The 17262-nt window shown below is 39.2% G+C and overlaps 1 protein-coding gene across 10 annotated transcripts in view; it reads right to left on the bottom strand.

Moving 5' to 3' along the window:
* The window catches only part of POU2F1 (POU class 2 homeobox 1), a 262547-nt gene that overhangs the window by 39333 nt on the left and 205952 nt on the right, over nt 1–17262 (bottom strand). For all 10 annotated transcript variants that reach the window (XR_010321592.1, XM_064282901.1, XM_064282908.1 and 7 more), the window contains 2 exons: nt 5982–6076; nt 1347–1520 (listed from right to left, as the gene is read on the bottom strand). Coding sequence is in view for 9 of the 10 variants with exons in the window: in XM_064282901.1 (XP_064138971.1) it covers nt 1347–1520; nt 5982–6076 (269 nt within the window). In the remaining variant the exon portion in view is untranslated. The remainder of the gene's footprint in view (nt 1–1346; nt 1521–5981; nt 6077–17262) is intronic.

Below are 17262 nucleotides of genomic sequence, written 5' to 3'. Positions count from 1 at the left end.
AGCCTTTAAAAAGCCCTCAGATCCTTGGTGTATCACTTAGGCAACAATCTCCCAGGGAGCTAAAGAGTCTAAAAAATTGAAGCACTGTTAAACATGTCAATCTTAACTTACTTACCCTTACTCAACCTAGTTTTATCTTTAGCTATCTTTCTAAAACAAGCCATATTGTTTACATGTGTTCAAAGTACTAAAACCCTTCTGAACTGTCATTTGTTTCTTCACACCCAGAGGCAGAGCACCTGCAGGAATGTCATCCCTGGATTTCTGATCTACCAGAGGGGCAGTACACTGCTGCACTTTCATACAAAATAATGTGGGTCGTATTTAAATGGTGGCTTAAATATCAAACGATAATTACATCCTCCACAAAGAAAACATCAGGCCTTTCCTGGTTCCATAAAACACCCAGGCCATACTTTGGTATTATTTTTCACCTAATGACCTTTTCATTTTACATAAACGTCAGTCAGTTGTAATTCCTTTCCTGCTTTAAAAGTATTATTTGTGACAGGTTAATCAAAGAGTAAGTCAGTGGCAGTGTTTGGAATAAAAATGCTATCTTCCCAGATGCCAATTTAAACCATTCAAAACAAATTCCACTTTAAAAGTTCTCTGCTAAGTGAAATAAAGAAAAAAATTTGAATTTTGGTTAATTTGGAATTTTCACCATCAACGGATTATTTGACTAATTAGTTTCACATTGGGGGTTATAACATGTTTTGTGTGTGTATGTCTTTTTCCTTCTGCCCAGAAAAAATATATATAAACTATCTTTAAATTAGTCTTTCAAACTTTTCTCCTTTCAGCTATCATAAGAAACTATAATCTTTACTCTCAGTCTTACATATATAGCACTTAGGTCTAGAACCAGATGTTCTTCAAATAATAAAACCATCAGTATGATCATATCATCCCCCTAATCGTCTAAACTCTCACAACTTATTGGTATAATGATTTCAGGAAACGATGTTCCGAGAGAAATCGCACAGTGCTTAGGAGCTCAGGCTGCTAACCAACTAGCTGCTCCTTGGAAACCCTATGGAACACTTCTACTCTGTCCTATAGGGTCACTATGAGTCGGAATGGACTCAACAGCAGTGGGTTTGGGGTTTTTTTTTTTTTTTGGTTTTTAATTTAACACTAAAATTTAAACTTATAACTGAATGTATGTATTAATAATCTAAACTTGTAAATGCTGGAAATGGCTAAGAAAAAGGTACAGTTTAAAACCAAAAAACCAAGCAGCTGAGGAATACATTGTTTCTGAGAAGCATCTGTGGATATGTACAGCAAAGCCTTAGACCCAGCTGAAGAGGGAACTCTAAGGGAGAGTGGGTTCATCCTACCTGAGTGAATCCAAGTTTGATTCGTCTTTGTTTGAAGGTCTTGGCAAATTGCTCAAGCTCCTCAAGGTCACTGGGCTCATCCAAGCTGGGAGTATCAATTCGCTTTGGTGTTGACTGGCTCTGTGGAAGTGTCTGGATTGGGGTTGCTGCAATTGTGCGTGTTGGGGTTGCTGGCTGTTAGAAAGGGAACAGAACAACAGGAACAAAATGTACAAAAAGATATTTACGTTTACAAAGGGAGCGTGCTGCAAATAAACAACTTAAGGGAACAGCTACATTCGTAGAGAATTGTTGTAGAAAAACGTCACAGCATAGTGTTCTGTGAGAAAAGCAGAATATGAAATCATTTATGCCAGAATTACAGTTAAGGTTAAAAAAGTAAGTTTACAGAAAAAACAAAAATGAAACTCATTCTATCTGGTTCTTCAAGTAGTTTGAATACGTGTATCTTGTGCCTTTTAATAAAAAGGTGTTGTTAATGCTCACAAAACACTCCTCTTTATTTTTAAGAATTTATTTCATAATTATGCCACTTAGACTGTACATTTTAAAACAGCAGAGACCCTATCTATTTTGTTTATCACTATCATATCTCTAACACGTAACAGAATATTATAAAAATATTAAAACTACTTTAAGGGGGAAAAGTAAATCTTCTGGAGTTTAAAGATGTATATTTTTACCTATAACTGTAATTATGGTACACATAATTTTATACTCTGCTTTTCTCATTTAACACTGTGTGACTCTCTTGTACGGTGTTACATGGTCTTCATCATTAACATTTTCAAAGGCTGACTGAGGCAATATTATAATTTATTTGACCACTTCTTCATTATTGGATACTTAGTTTTTCATTTGTTTTCACTAACATAGAAAACACCACAATGAAAAACTTGGTGCATTAAATTATTTTCTTCACCTTTGTAATTAGTTCTCTGAGATAAATTCACAAGATTTTCTGGTAACTGAATACGGGGTACACTCTGAACGTGACAGCCTCTGATACACGTCATAATGTTGGTTCCCACCACACAGTGTTAGTTTCCCTCATATGATCTGCGTTAGTGATTTTTAAAATGGTACTCCACTGCTGCCTTAATTTGTATTTCTCTTATTACATGAAGTCAAAATATTTCGTGTCAATTTTTACTTGTGTCTCCTTTGCTGTGAACTGGATTCACATTCTTAACCCATTTATCTATTAATGATACCCTCATTCCCATCTTTAAAAGCCAAACCTGTTGCTGTGGAGTTGATTCTGACTCACAGCAACCCTAAAAAACAGCAGAACTGCCCCATTGGGTTTCCAAGGAGCATCTGGCTGGTGGATTCAAACTACCAACCTTTTGGTTAGTAGCCCTAGCTCTTAACCACTGTGCCACCAGGGCTCCCTTATTCTTAAAGAACTCATCAGATGATACAGACTAAGCCTTTGTCCGCCATATTAATGCAAATGATTTTCCCAATCCGCCCTTTTCCTTTTGTTTTTCAATGTATATAAATTTTAAATCATCATTCGGGTGAACTTTTTTTTTCCTACTGTTTTCTCTTGCTTCAAATCTGAGAAAGCTTTCACTTATTTCTAACTATGATAAAATTCCTTTAATGTTCTACTAGCTTTTTCTATGTAATTTAAAATATTTAACTTCTTACATCCAGCCAGAGTTTATTTTGAGACATGAGGACAGACTTTTATTTTTTTTAAGAAAATGTTAAATGTCCTTATTACACAAACATGAGGCTACCCTGTTCTTCTCAAAAGCCCCGAGGAGAACAGGCCTGTCTGTGTGTTCACTAGCGGGAGGTGCCCTGCCGACTCTGCACTGTAACTGCTCAGCTGACCCCTCCTGCTCACACCAGTCCAGTTGTGAGATTATAGGCCAAGATACAGATGAAGTCTGTGCTTGTGGGTGTTTCTTCTTGCAATTTAACGTGGCCATAACTCCTGACCTTGACCTGGTTAGTAATGTGCACCCTCCAACTGAACTAACTGGCCTAGAAGAGTACACAACAGGCATTGTACAACCAACCACTAGGGGGGCGCTCCTTTCTATTATTCTGCTTCAGTGAAGCCCATCTCCACGACGCACTGACACTGAGCACATTTCCAACCGACCATGTTGGAGGAGCCCAAAATCTTCTAATCTGAAGATTTTCACAGTGAAACTTTGGTTGATAGGGATAGGTGAATCTCAGCTCTCAGAAGTAGCCCTGTTCTCAAATAATAAAGGACTAAAAATAGCTTGGGTACCTTTAGGTGGGGTGGTTACAGACAAGTTACCCCAACTCCAAAAACCTCAGGCTGGGTTGGACCAGATCTAGAAATGGTAGAGTAGAATCAGTGAGCAGGAGTCAGGATGACGCTACAACAACCCTGCCACTGTGTGCAGGGCATGCAGGCCAGGAGGGAGTCTCCAAACCCCACCCTTATCCATATTCAGATACAGTTCAAATATAGTGAAACTCACCAGTGTGAAGTGTACAGCTGGGTATGTCCTGATGAACACATACGGTCATGTAACTGATAACACCATTAAGATACAGGACACTTCCGTCACCCCAAAAGTTTCTTTGTGCCCCTTCGCAGTCAGTCCCCACCCCTAATCCCCAGCCTCTCACAATCACTGATCTGATTTCAGTCCCCACAGTTTGGTCTTTTCTAAAATGTCATATAAATTGAATCATACAATATGCAGTCTTAAGTGTCTGGCTTCTTTGACTTAGTATAATGCTTCTGAAACTCATGCATGTTGTTGAATGTATCAGAAGTTCGTTTCTTTTTACTGCTGAGTAGCAGGCTATCATATGGATATACCAACACTCATCTATTCATCAGCTGATGGACATTTAGGTTGTCTCCAGTTTGGGGTGATCATGAATAAAACTGCTATGAACATTTGTATACAGATCTCTGTGCTGACACAGGGTTTATTTCCAGGAGTAGATTTGCTGTGTCATAGTGTACATATACACTTAACTTTATAAAAAAACTGCCCAACTTTTTTCCTAAGTGTCTGTACAATTCTGTACCCCCATTAGCAATGTAGGAAAGTTCCAGCTGCTTTACGTACTTGTCAACACTTGGTATTATCACAGTCTTTTGAATTTTGCTCATTCTAGTGAGTGCGTAGTGGCATTTCATTTTCATTTCTCTGAGGACTAATGACTGATTTTGAGCATCTTTTCATATGTTTCCTGGATGTTTACATATTTTCTTCAGTGAAGTATCTTTGAATTTTTTAAATCATATTGTCTTATTATTGTGTGAGTTCATGACATATGCTGGATATAAGTCTTTTATCAACACACACTTTAAGAATATTTTCTCATAGTTTGTGACTTTTCATTCTCCTAACAGAAACTTGTAATTTTTATGAAATTAAATCTATCATTGTTTGTCTTTTATGCTTAGAGCTTTTTGTGTCCTATTTAATAATTTTCTTACCCAAGGGCACAAAAAAATTCTCCTAAGTTTTCTTCTAGAAGCTTAGATTCTAGAACATTCCTTTCAAATTAATTTTTGTACATGGAATGAAAGAAGAGTCAAGGTTCATTTTTTTACATATGGATAACAATTGTTTCAGTACCATTTGTTGAAAAACCTTACCTTTTCCCACTGAAATTTTTAGTAGTTTTTTGCTAGAATTTTCAATATCGACAATTAAGTTTTCTATTAATTAAGACAGCTTTACTTCTTCCCTTCTCATCTTCATGCCTTTTATTTCTTTTTCTTGCCTCACTGCATGGCTAGGGCCTTCGGTACAATGCTGAACAGAAGTGGCAACAGTAGGTATCTTTTGCCTTGTTCCAGGGCTTAAGGGGGGAGTATTCAGTCTATAATCATTAAGTATCGATGTCAGGTTTTTTTGCAGATGCCCTTTATGAAGGCTGACGAAGTCACCTTCTCTTCCTAGTTTGCAGGTGTTTTCAATTATGACTGAGTGCTGAATTTTGTCAAATATCGTAATGTGTTAGCATTAAGTGATAGCTTCCATGACTGCAACGAGAGGTAGAGCTGGAAGAGGAACTGAGGATTAGCCAGCTCAATCACTTCATTTTACAGATGAGGAAACTGAGGTTCAGAGAGGTGAAACGCCATGCTCAAAGTCACAGCTAGTTAGGAAGCCGAAGGGGGTCTAAAAGCTTAAATGTTTAGAAGCTTGGATGCTTTTTACATGATTTAATTCTAGTGGAAGTAAGCTAAAGCAACACTGGAGAGTCGAGAAGAAAGGAAAGAACACAGAGATGGAAGGTTCTTTGCAGTTTCTGAGAAAAGGCAAAGGCCAATGATGGGTCTTTCGTTGAAATGGTAGTTTCTACTGTGACTAGTGGAGTGGGGCACAGGTTAAATGGCTCACAACTCACTGCTCATTTACCCCTAAGAAAATCACCCTTCACGAACATATAAGGAAACAGGCTGGACTCCTGGAAGCCTTTCACGGGTGGCATCAATTTGGCAGCAGTGCTTTATTAGGTTGTTAAGTCTAATTGAACTTTTGGTCAGTTATTGAAGACTGTTTAGATTATTTTTATAGGGTCATTTCTAAAAGGAAAAAATTAAACAAAGCCCAGAAGCCTTTCCCCACAAAACAACAGGACAAAAGAAAGCAACCCGCATGGACGAATACCGACCTGGGAGGTGAGGGTGATGCTTGGCTGCGACTGTAGGAGGTTGGCTTGGCTTTGCTGAGGTAGTTGCGTTAGAAGATTCTGCGCTTGCAGGAGACCTGTGAAACACACGCATACGATGCCAGAACATTGAAGATGACGTTGAACAAATGGAAAAAAGAAAGACGAAGAAAGGAAAGTGAAAATTTCCAACGGAGTTCCTGGCAATGCTATTGGTCTTACTGTTCAATTTGCCTAAAACTTAACCTTGTTAAATACAACTTGGGCAAGAAGTTATGGAACCGTAAACTACAACTGACAATGTCTTTAGTGTAACCTTAGTAACTTCTCTGATTGGCCAAGTGTTTAGTAAGGATGCACGAAAGTAAAAAAGGGAGATTTTTTATTTTTTAAATATGTAGTAAGATCATTGGGGCAATAGATTATCTTTTTAAGTATGATTTCCTTAGACAACTATTAGGAGCCCTGATGGCACAATGGTTAAGCACTCAGCTGCTAACCAAAAGGTTGGAGGTTTGAACCTAGCAGCCGCTCTGTGGGAGAAAGATGTGGCAGTCTGCTTCTGTAAAGATTTGCAGCCTTGGAAACCCTATGTGGCAGCTCTACTCTGCCCTATAGGGTCGCAATGAGTCAGAATCAACTTGAGGGCAACAGGTTTGGTTTTCTGGGTAGATAATTTTTTTTTTTAAATTGTACTTTAGATGAAGGTTTACAGAACAAACTAGCTTCTCATTAAACAGTTAGTACACATATTGTTTTATGACATTGGTTAACAACCCCACGACATGTCAACACTCTTCCTTCTTGACCTTGGGTTCCCTATTACCAGCTTTCCTGTCCCCTCCTGCCTTCTAGTCCTTGCTCCTGGGCTGGTGTGTCCCTTTAGTCTCGTTTCGTTTTATGGGCCTGTCTTATCTTTGGCTGAAGGGTGAACCTCAGGGGTGACTTCATTACTGAACTAAAAGGGTGTCTAGGGGCCATACTCTCAGGGTTTCTCTAGTCTCTGTCAGGCCAGTAGGTCTGGTCTTGTTTTGTGAGTCAGAATTTTGTTCTACATTTTTTTCCAGCTCTGTCCAGAACCCTCTGTTGTGATTCCTGCCAGAGTAGTCAGTGGCGATAGCCAGGCACCATCTAGTTGTACTGGACTCAGTCTGGTGAAGGCCATGGTAGTTGTGATCCATTAGCCCTTTGGACTAATCTTTCCTTTGTGTCTTTAGTTTTCTTTATTCTCCCTTGCTCCCAAAGGGGTGAGACCAGTGGAGTATCTTAGATGGCCACTCACAGGATTTTAAGACCCCAGACGCTACTCACCAAAGTAGAATGTAGGACATTTTCTTTATAAACTATGTTATGCCAATTGAGCTAGATGTTCCCCGAGACCATGGTCCCTCCCCACAGTCCTCAGCCCAGCAATTTGGTCCCTCGTGAAGTTTGGATGTGTCTATGGAGCTTCCACAACCTTGCCTTGGACAAGTTCTGCTGGCTTCTTGAACGGACAGCTATTAAAGACAATTTGGATATCCTGAATGTTGGGATATGCAAGGCACAGTCAAAACACTTAGATCTGCCACACATTAGCCACAAAGTTTATTATTGGTTTGTGACTAAGCACTGTCTAAATTTATTAAAACAGATACTTATTTCACAGTGTAGAGACAAATTACATATATTAAGTACATTCAGATTTTTTTTTCTAAAGAATGCTGACCTATGTTGATCTGGGGCAAACAAAATATATTTCAAAGCAAATATGATTAAGTGAAATGAAATTGAGTACATAGTACTACAAAGATCTCCTAAAGGGCAGACTGAGTGAAAATAAAATTGTGGAAGTTTAAAATGACCACCCTGCTTCCCCAAATGTCTCCCTATAGTTCAATCTCCATGTAGTAGTCAGGGTGACCTTTTTGATCAATTAAAACTCTTTAACAGTTTTATATTACAATCAGCATAAAATCTACATAACCTTAGCTAATCTGGCCCTAACTCTGGTATCTCATCTCTGACTACTTCCCCTCACTCCCTGAGATTCAGCTACACCTTGGCCTTTCTCTTCCTGGATTAGGTCAAGTTTGTTCCCATATTGGGTACTTTGAATTTCATAGCCTACATGGCTCTTAACTCAGATCCTACATGAACACCCCCCTATCAGTCATCATTAAGCTCTCAATTCAAATGCTGCTTCTTCAAACAGACCTTTCAAGGCCACCCTAGCCAGAGTTAGCGCCATTCTTTCACAGGTTAATCTTTACCAAATTACTCTGTTCTGCTATCTTTCTATTACTTATCATTGTTGTTGTTGTTAGCTGCCATTGAATTGGCCCCCAACTCATGGTGACCCCACACACAATGGATCATTACATTAGCTGATTTTTATGAAGTAGATCACTAGGCCCTTCTTCCTAGTTTGTCTTAGTCTGGAAGCTCTGCTGAAGCCTGTTCAGCATCACAGCAACATGAAAGCCTTCACTGACAGATGGGTAGTGGTTTCACTTGAGGTGTTTTGGCTGCGAATCAAACCTAGGTCTCCCACACGGAAGCAAGAGTTCTACCATTGCCCACTAGTACTTAATACTATCTTGGAAATATTACGAAATCTGAAATTTTTCCACTGTTTGATCCTTCAGATTATTGAATAATCTTAGAAAATGGAGTCTCGGGTCATGTACTATTGCTCATTATTAAAACTCACCAGCAATGGTATACATTGATTCTAGATTACTTTCGAACTGTTTTTTTTTTTCTTAAACTGTGTAATAAAGGGATAAATGTACTTCCATTCTCTACCATTTGTTATATCTACCATTTGTTGAATGACGATGATACTGATACCATGATAATGTTATAATGATAATAGCAGCAAAGACTTAGAGAGGTTGCTATGTATGCGGCACCTTTTAAAAAACTGCTTCATGTGAATTTACTTACCAAATCCTTACAACTCTTTGAGGTAAATACTAATAACATCCTTATATTACAAATGAGGAATCTGAGGCCCAGGAAAGCTAAGTAACTTTCCAAAGGGCACACAGATAGTAAGTGGCAGAGCCATGATTCAAACCGAGGCAGTCTGGCTTAGACCCTATGTACTTAACCACTACATTACAATAATCTTCCTGGTATTAGGGAAACATTTATGTAATTCATCCATATAAGAAAAGGGGAAGATGAAAAGGGAAATAAGCGAAACTCAGAAAGGTCAGGCAACTTGTCCAAGGTTACTGGCTCTAAAGCCAATCAGTTACTTCTCTTTCTGTGTTATCTTTCCACTCTTCAAAAGTTTAAGTGGGCAGGGGGAGGGGAGGCAGGGCCAAGATAGCAGAGTAGTCAGATACTTCTTGTGGCACCTCTTACAACGAAGGCCCAAAGAACAACTGAATTGATTATATATGACTGTCTAGGAGCCCTGAACATCAAATGCGAAATTGAGGAATTGGACTGAGTGCCGCAGTGTGGGAAAGACCATTCAGAAGCAGTGAGGAGTTGCCAGACCTGACCTGGCAGGAACTGGCACCCTGCGGGCTGGATCGGCTGGCATTCACGGTGAGGCAAGAAGTGGTGCTCGGGATGCATTTTCCACATCAAGAAAGACCAAGCGGTGGAGAATCTACTCAAGTCTCTAGAACCAGTGAAAAGTGGTGCTCAATCAGCAAAGGTAAGTACATGCGTGAAGCCTACCTCTTGGATCAAAAAATACCCACTTTGGGATGAACCTCGCTCTAATTTACTAGCCTACTCCCTGCTCTGCACCAGGTCCCGAACCAGCCTCAGAGACTGCCACGTCCCCTGGGCAGGAAGTAGGACCCATCGTGTGCCCTGAGCCATTATCCCAGCACTGGAGAGGGAATAAATTAAAAAACAGGGAAAAAATAATCTGCTGGCTCCCCTAAGCTAGGAACTCAAGGCAGAAACAGCTCCTCTGCCTAGGCACAGGCATAAGGGGTCCACGGACTTTCAGTGCCTTTTACCCCTGCACAGACTTGTGTGTGCCCCTTTCAAAAGCGCAATACAGTGTATAAGCCTGAAGACTATGATCAACTCTATCAGCTATAAGGGGGGATGGCAGATTCGTGCTATTTGACACTGCCCTGCCCATTAAGCAGGATCCTCACCTACCCACATCAGGGGCCTGAGGACTGGTGGCTCCACCCACACCACCTAGCCACCTGTGACAGGGGTCCAAGATTAAGTGGTGCCTCCCAGTCCTTACAGCCAAAAGCATTGGGTGCCCAGAGTCTGGCTGTAAAGCCCACCCACCTATGTACTCTAGGAAACAGGGGCACGCTTTTCTCCCAGACACTCGGACAGCTGTCAGCCCGTCTTGCTCAGTGTGTGAGCTCCTACTGCAGCCAGATACCTGTGCCTACACCCATCACCCCTGTCTATCTAGGACTGTAGATAAGAGCCTGCACTATGCACGTGGTGACTGACTACCCGAACACCTGAGCTGAATCCATACAAGAAAAGTAAACAGACTTCTGGGCACACATACCTAGTTACAGCTCCAACCACCTGGTGACAGGACGTGAGAGCTTCAAAGAAATATAAAATGAATAAATGTAACTTACTGATGGCTCGGAGACCACAGTTAATATCACATCACATAATGACGCAGACCATGATGGCTTCAGCAAGCACCCAAAACAAAGAATCAAGGACTCTTCCAGAGGAAGAGAATTTCTCGGAATTACTGGAGGTAGAATAGAAAAGATTAATATACAGAGCTCTTCAAAAGATCAGGAATGAGATCAGGCAAAACACAGAAAAAGCCAAGGAACACAGAGACAAAGCAATAGACGAACTTAAGAAAGTTATTCAAGAGCATAATGACAAATTCAACAGGATGCAAGAATCCATAGAGAGGCAGCAAACAAATTCAAAAGATTAACAATAAAATTTCAGAATTATACAGCTCTATAGAAAGTCAAAGGAGCAGAACTGAGGCAATGGAAGTCAGAATTAGTGGGACTGAAGATAAAGCACTTGACACCACCTTATTTGAGGAATAACCGACGAGTGACTGGAGTACCAGAATCGGGGGATAACAGAAAATACAGAGCAAACTGTTGAAGATTTTTCTCAGGAAGATGAGAAGAGGTCTATCCAAGAAGCTCATTGAACCCCACACAAGGTAGACCCCAAAAGAAAGTCACCAAGACATAATCAAACTTGACAAAACGAAAGATAAAGAGAGAATTTTAAGAGTGGCTAGGGATAAACAAAAAGTCATCTAAAAAGGAGAGTCAATAAGACTAAACTCGGACTACTCGGCAGAAACCGTGCAGACAAGAAGGCAATGGGATGACATACATAAAGCCTTGAAAGAAAAAAAATTGCCAGAAAAGAAGTACATATCCAGCAAAACTGTCCCTCAAATATGATGACGAAATTAGGGCATTTCCAGATAAACAGAAGTCTAGGGCATTTGTAAAAACCAAACTAAAATTACAAGAAATACTAAAGAGAGTCCTCTGGTTAGAAAATCAGTAACATCAGATAACAGCCCAAGACCAGAACACAGGACAGAGCAACCAGATTATCAACCCCGATGGGGAAGTCACAAATAAATCAAAGCTAAAACACTGAAAATAGGGAAACAGAGACATCAATACATAAAAGATGACAACATTAAGACAAAAAAGAAGGACCAAGTAATGTAATCATAGATCTTTCACATGGAGAGGAAGTCAAGGCAATATAAAGAAAATAAATGTTTGGTTTAAACTTAGAAAAACAGGGTAAATATTAAGGTAACCATAAAGGAAATTAACAATCCTATACATCAAAATAAAAAGGAAGAAAAACATAAAGACTTAGCAAATATAAAATCAACAACAATGAAAAGGATGAAAGGAAAATACATAAAGAAAAACGACTCAATGCAGAAAATTAAGTGGAAAAAAGAAATTGTCAACAACACAAAAAAATACATCAAAATAAGAGCACTAAGCTCATAACCAAAAACCCACTGTCATCGAGTCAATTCTGACTCATAGAGACCCTATACCTACCAATAATTATGCTGAATGTACATGGACTACATGCACCAATAAAAAGACAGAGTGGCAGAATGGAAAAAAACACGATCCATCTTTACACGGCCTACAAGAGACACACCTGAGACTTAAAGACACAAACTAAAACTCAAAGGATGGAAAAAAATGTATCAAGCAAACAACAATCCAAAAAGAGCAGGAGTGGCAATATTAATTTCTGACAAAATAGACTTTAAAGAAAAATCCACCACAAAGGATAAGGAAGGACACTATATAATGATTAAAGGGTCAATATACCAGAAGGATATAAAATAAATAGACATGGACCCAACAACAGGGCTCCAAACTACATAAAACAAACTCTAACAGCATTGAAAAGAGAATTAGAATTAGCTCCACAAGTAGGAGATGTCAACATACCACTTTCGGTAAAAGAACATCCAGAAAGAAGCTCAATAAACACAATCAACCAACTTGATCTCATATATAGAAAACTGCATCCAATGGCAGCCAAGTATACTCTCTTTTCCAATGCACACAGAACATTCTCCAGAACAGACCACGTATTAGGTCATAAACCAAGCCTTAACAGAAGCCAAAGCATCGAAATATTACAAAGTACCTTTTCTGACCATAAAGCCATAAAAGTACAAATCAACAGAAAAAGCAAGAAAAAAAATCAAACACATGGAAACTGAACAACACCTTGTTCAAAAACAACTAGATTATAGAAGAAATCAAGGACGGAATAAAGAAATTCACAGAATCAAATGAGAGTAAAAACAAATCCTACCAGAACCTTTGGGACACAGCAAAAGCAATGCTTAGGGGTCAGGTTATAACAATAAATGCACACATCCAAAAAGGAAGGGTCAAAATCAAAACATTAACCCCACAACTCGAACAAATAGAAAGAAAGCAGCAAAAGAAGCCCTCGGGCACCAAAAGAAAGCAAGTAATAAAAATTAGAGCAGAATTAAATGAAATAGAGACTAGAAAGACAATTGAAGGAGTTAACAAGACCAAAAGCTGGTTCTCTGAAAAGATCAACAAAATCAATAAACCACTCCAAACTGACGAAACAAAAACGGGAGAGGAAGCAGGTAACCCAAACAAGAAACGAGATGGGCGATATGTCAACAGACCCAACTGAAATTTAAAAGAATCATAACAGAATACTATTAAAAACTGTACTCTAACAAATTTGAAAATGTAGAGGAGATAGACAAATTTCTGGAAACACACTACCTGCCCAAACTAACACAGAGGTAGAACAACTAAATAAGCCTATAACAAAAGAAGAGATTGAAAAGGTAATTTAAAGAACCCCTACAACAAAAAAGCCCTGGCCCTGACGGCTTCACTGGAGAATTCCACAGGCTTTCAAAGAAGAATTAACACCACCACTACTAATGGTATTTCAGAGCACAGAAAAAGATGGAATACTCCCTAACTAATTGTATGAAACCAGCATAATCCTGATACCAAAACCAGGTAAAGACATCACAAAAAAAGAAAACTACAGAACAATATCCCTCATGAACTCAGATACAAAAAAATGCTCAACAAAATTTTAGCCAGTAGAATTCAGCAACTTATCCAAAAAAAAAAAAAAAAAATTCACCAGGACCAAGTGGCAGTCATACCAGGTATGCAGGATAGTTCGACATTAGAAAAATAATCAAAGTAACCCATCATATAAATAAAACAAAAGACAAGAACCACATGCTCTTACCAATTGATGCAGAAAAGGCATTTGACAAAGGCCAATACCCATTCATGGTAAGAACTCTCAGCAAAATGGAATAGAAGGTAAATTCCTCAGCATAATAAAAGGCATTTATGCAAAGCCAACAGCCAACATAATCCTAAATGGAGAGAGCCTGAAAGCATTCCCCTTGAGAAAGGGAACCAGACAAGGATGCCCTTTATCACTACTCATACTCAACATTGTGCTGGAGGTTCTAGCCAGAGCAATTAGGCTATAAAAAGAAATAAGTGGCATCCAAATTGGTAAGGAAGAAGTAAAAGTATCTCTATTTGCAGATGATATGATCTTATACGCAGAAAACCCAAAAAATCCACAAAAATACTACTGAACTAATACAACAGTTCAGCAAAGTATTAGGATACAAAAATCAGTTGGATTCCTCTTCACCAACAAAGAGAACTTCAAAGAGGAAATCACCAAGTCAAAAACATTTACAATAGTGCCCAAGAAAATAAAATACTTAGGAATAAATCTAACCAGAGACGTAAAAGACCTGTAAAAAGAAAACTGCAAGAAACCAAAAGAGACCTACATAATTGGAAAAACATAACTTGTTCATGGATAGGAAGCCTCAACACTGTGAAAATGTCAATTCTACCCAAAGCGATATACAGATACAATGCAATCCCGATCCAAATTCCAATGCCATTTTTTAATGAGATAGAGAAACAAATCACCAAGCTCATATGGAAAGGGAAGAGGCTCCAGATATGTAACCATTACTGAAAAAGAAGAACAAAGTGGGAAGCCTCACAATACCTGATTTTAGAACCTATTGTACCACCACAGTAGTCAAAACAGCCTGGTACTGGTACAACAGACACATGGACCAATGGAACAGAATTGAGAATACAGACATAAATTTATCCACCTATAAGCAGCTGATATTTGACAAAGGCCCAAAGTCACTTAAACGGGGAAAAGACAGTCTCTTTAACAAATGGTGCTGGCATAACTGGATATCCATCTGCAAAAAAAAAAAAAAAGAAACAAGACCATACCTCACACTGTGCACAAAAACTAACTCAAAATGGATCAAAGACCTAAATATAAAATCTAAAACAATAAAGATCATGGAAGAAAAAAGAGGGACAATGCTAGGAGCCCTAATACGTGGCATAAACAGAATATAAAACATTATTAACAATACACAAACACCAGAAGAAAAATTAGATAACTGAGAGCTCCAAAAAAATCACTTATGCTCCTCAAAAGACTTCACCAAAAAAGTAAAAAAAACAACCTACAGACTGGGAAAAAATTTGGGCTACGACAAATCCAATCAGGGTCTAAAACCCAGTGCCGTCGAGTCGATTCCAACTCATAGCAACTCTATAGGACAGAGTAGAACTGCCCCATAGAGTTTCCAAGGAGCGCCTGGCAGATTCGAACTGCCGACCCTTTGGTTAGCAGCTGTAGCACTTAACCACTACTCTACCAGGGTTTCCCAATCAGGGTCTAATCTCTAAAATCTACAAGATACTGCAAAATCTCAGCAACCAAAATATAAATAACCCAATTAAAAAATGGGCAAAGGCTATGAACAGGCACTTCACCAAAGAAGACATTCAGGTGGCTAACAGATACAGGAGGAAATGCTCGCAATCATTAGCCATTAAGAGAAATGCAGATCAAAATTACTATGAGATACCATCTTACCCCATCAAGGCTGGCATTAACCCAAACAACACAGAATAATAAATGTTGGAGAGGTTGTGTAGAGACTGGAACACTTATACAAAGCTGGTAGGAACGTAAAGTGGTAAAACCACTTTGGGAATCAATTTGGCACTTCTTTAAAAAGCTAGAAATAGAACTACCTTACAATCCAGCAATCCCACTCCTTGGGATATATCCTAGAGAAATAAGAGGCCTCACACAAATAAACATAAGCACGCCCATGTTCAATGCAGCACTGTTCACAATAGCAAAAAGATGGAAACAACCTAGGTGCCCATCAACTGATGAGTGGATAAAACAAATTACTGTATATTCACACTATGGAATACCACACAACGATAAAGAACAATGATGACGAATCCAAGAAACATCTCCCAACATGGATGAATCTTGAATGCATTATCCTGAGTGAAATTAGTCACAAAAGGACGAATATTGTATGAAACCACTATTATAAGAACTCAACAAAAGGTTTAAACAGAGAAGGAAACATTCTTTGATGGTTACAGAAGGCGGGGAGGGATGGAGAGGAGTATTCACTAACTAGATAGCATATAAGGATTACCTTAGGTGAAGGGAAGGACAACATATAATAGACGGGAAGTCAGCACAACTGGACTAAACCAAAAGCTAAGAAGTTTCCTGAATAGAACCAAACACTTCCAGGGACAGAGTAGCAGGGGTGGGGGTCTGGGGACTATGGTTTCAGGGGATGTCTAGGTCAACTGGCATAAACAAAGTTTATTAAGAAAATGTTCTGTATCCCACTTTGGGGAGTGGTGTCTGAGGTCTTAAAAGCTAGGGAGAGGCCATCTAAGATAAATCAATTGGTTCCAACCCACCTAGAGCAAAGGAGAATAAAGAACACCAAAGAATCAAGGAAAATACTGGCTCAAGAGACAGAAAGGGCCGCATAAACCAGAGACTCCATCAGCCTGAGACAAGAGGAACTAGATGGTGCCCGGCTACCACCAATGACTTCCCTAACAGGGAACACAACAGAGAGTTCCTGACGGAGCAGCAGAAATGTGGGGTGCAGAACTCAAATTCTAGGAAAACGACCAGACTTAACGGTCTGACTGAGACTGGAGGGACCCTGGAAGACATGGCCCCAAGGGTCTCTGTTAACCCAGGACTAAAACCAATCCCAAAGACAACTCTTCAGACAAAGATTAGACTGGACTGTAAGACATAAAATGGTAACTCGTGAAGAGTGTGCTTCTTAGTTCAAGTAGATAAACACAGGACTAAATGGGCAGTTCCTGTCTGGAAGGCTAGATGAGAAGGCAGAAAGGGACAGGAGCTGGTTGAATGGACACCGGAAATCCAGGGTGGAAAGGAGGAGTGTGCTGTCACATTACAGGGAGAGCAACTAGGGTCACATGACAATGTGTGTATAAATTTTTGTATGAGAAACTAACCTAAACCGTAAACTTTCATTTAAAGCACATTTAAAAAAAGAAAAAAAGGTTTGGGGCAAGGGGAAGGTTAAGAACTTCCAATTTCCTTTGCAAATACCTAAAACTCAGAATGAATAATCATTCTTTATAACTATCTTACTTTGAGCTTTACTTTTTTAGTTCACTAAATAAGATGAGGTCCCAGATTTGAAAAACGAAAGACGATGCTCTTGGATTTGATGGAAAAAAAAAAAGAAGGCAATCTCATTCAATCTTAAGGTTTTCACAATTACCAAACCTAAGAGACACAATTCGGCTTTGATTTTTCTAACTCTCTCTGGCCTAGATCACCCTCTTCTTCCCTCTTGGAATTCTCTTGACTCTTCTAATGCAACACGGTTTTCCTGTACAACCCCATAAACCCTCAGAGTTTCTTA

This window comes from Loxodonta africana, chromosome 3 (assembly GCF_030014295.1).
Source record: "Loxodonta africana isolate mLoxAfr1 chromosome 3, mLoxAfr1.hap2, whole genome shotgun sequence".
Taxonomy (NCBI): Eukaryota; Metazoa; Chordata; class Mammalia; order Proboscidea; family Elephantidae; genus Loxodonta; species Loxodonta africana.
The sequence above is the reverse complement of the archived record's forward strand: the minus strand, read 5'-3'. Positions and strand labels throughout refer to the sequence as shown.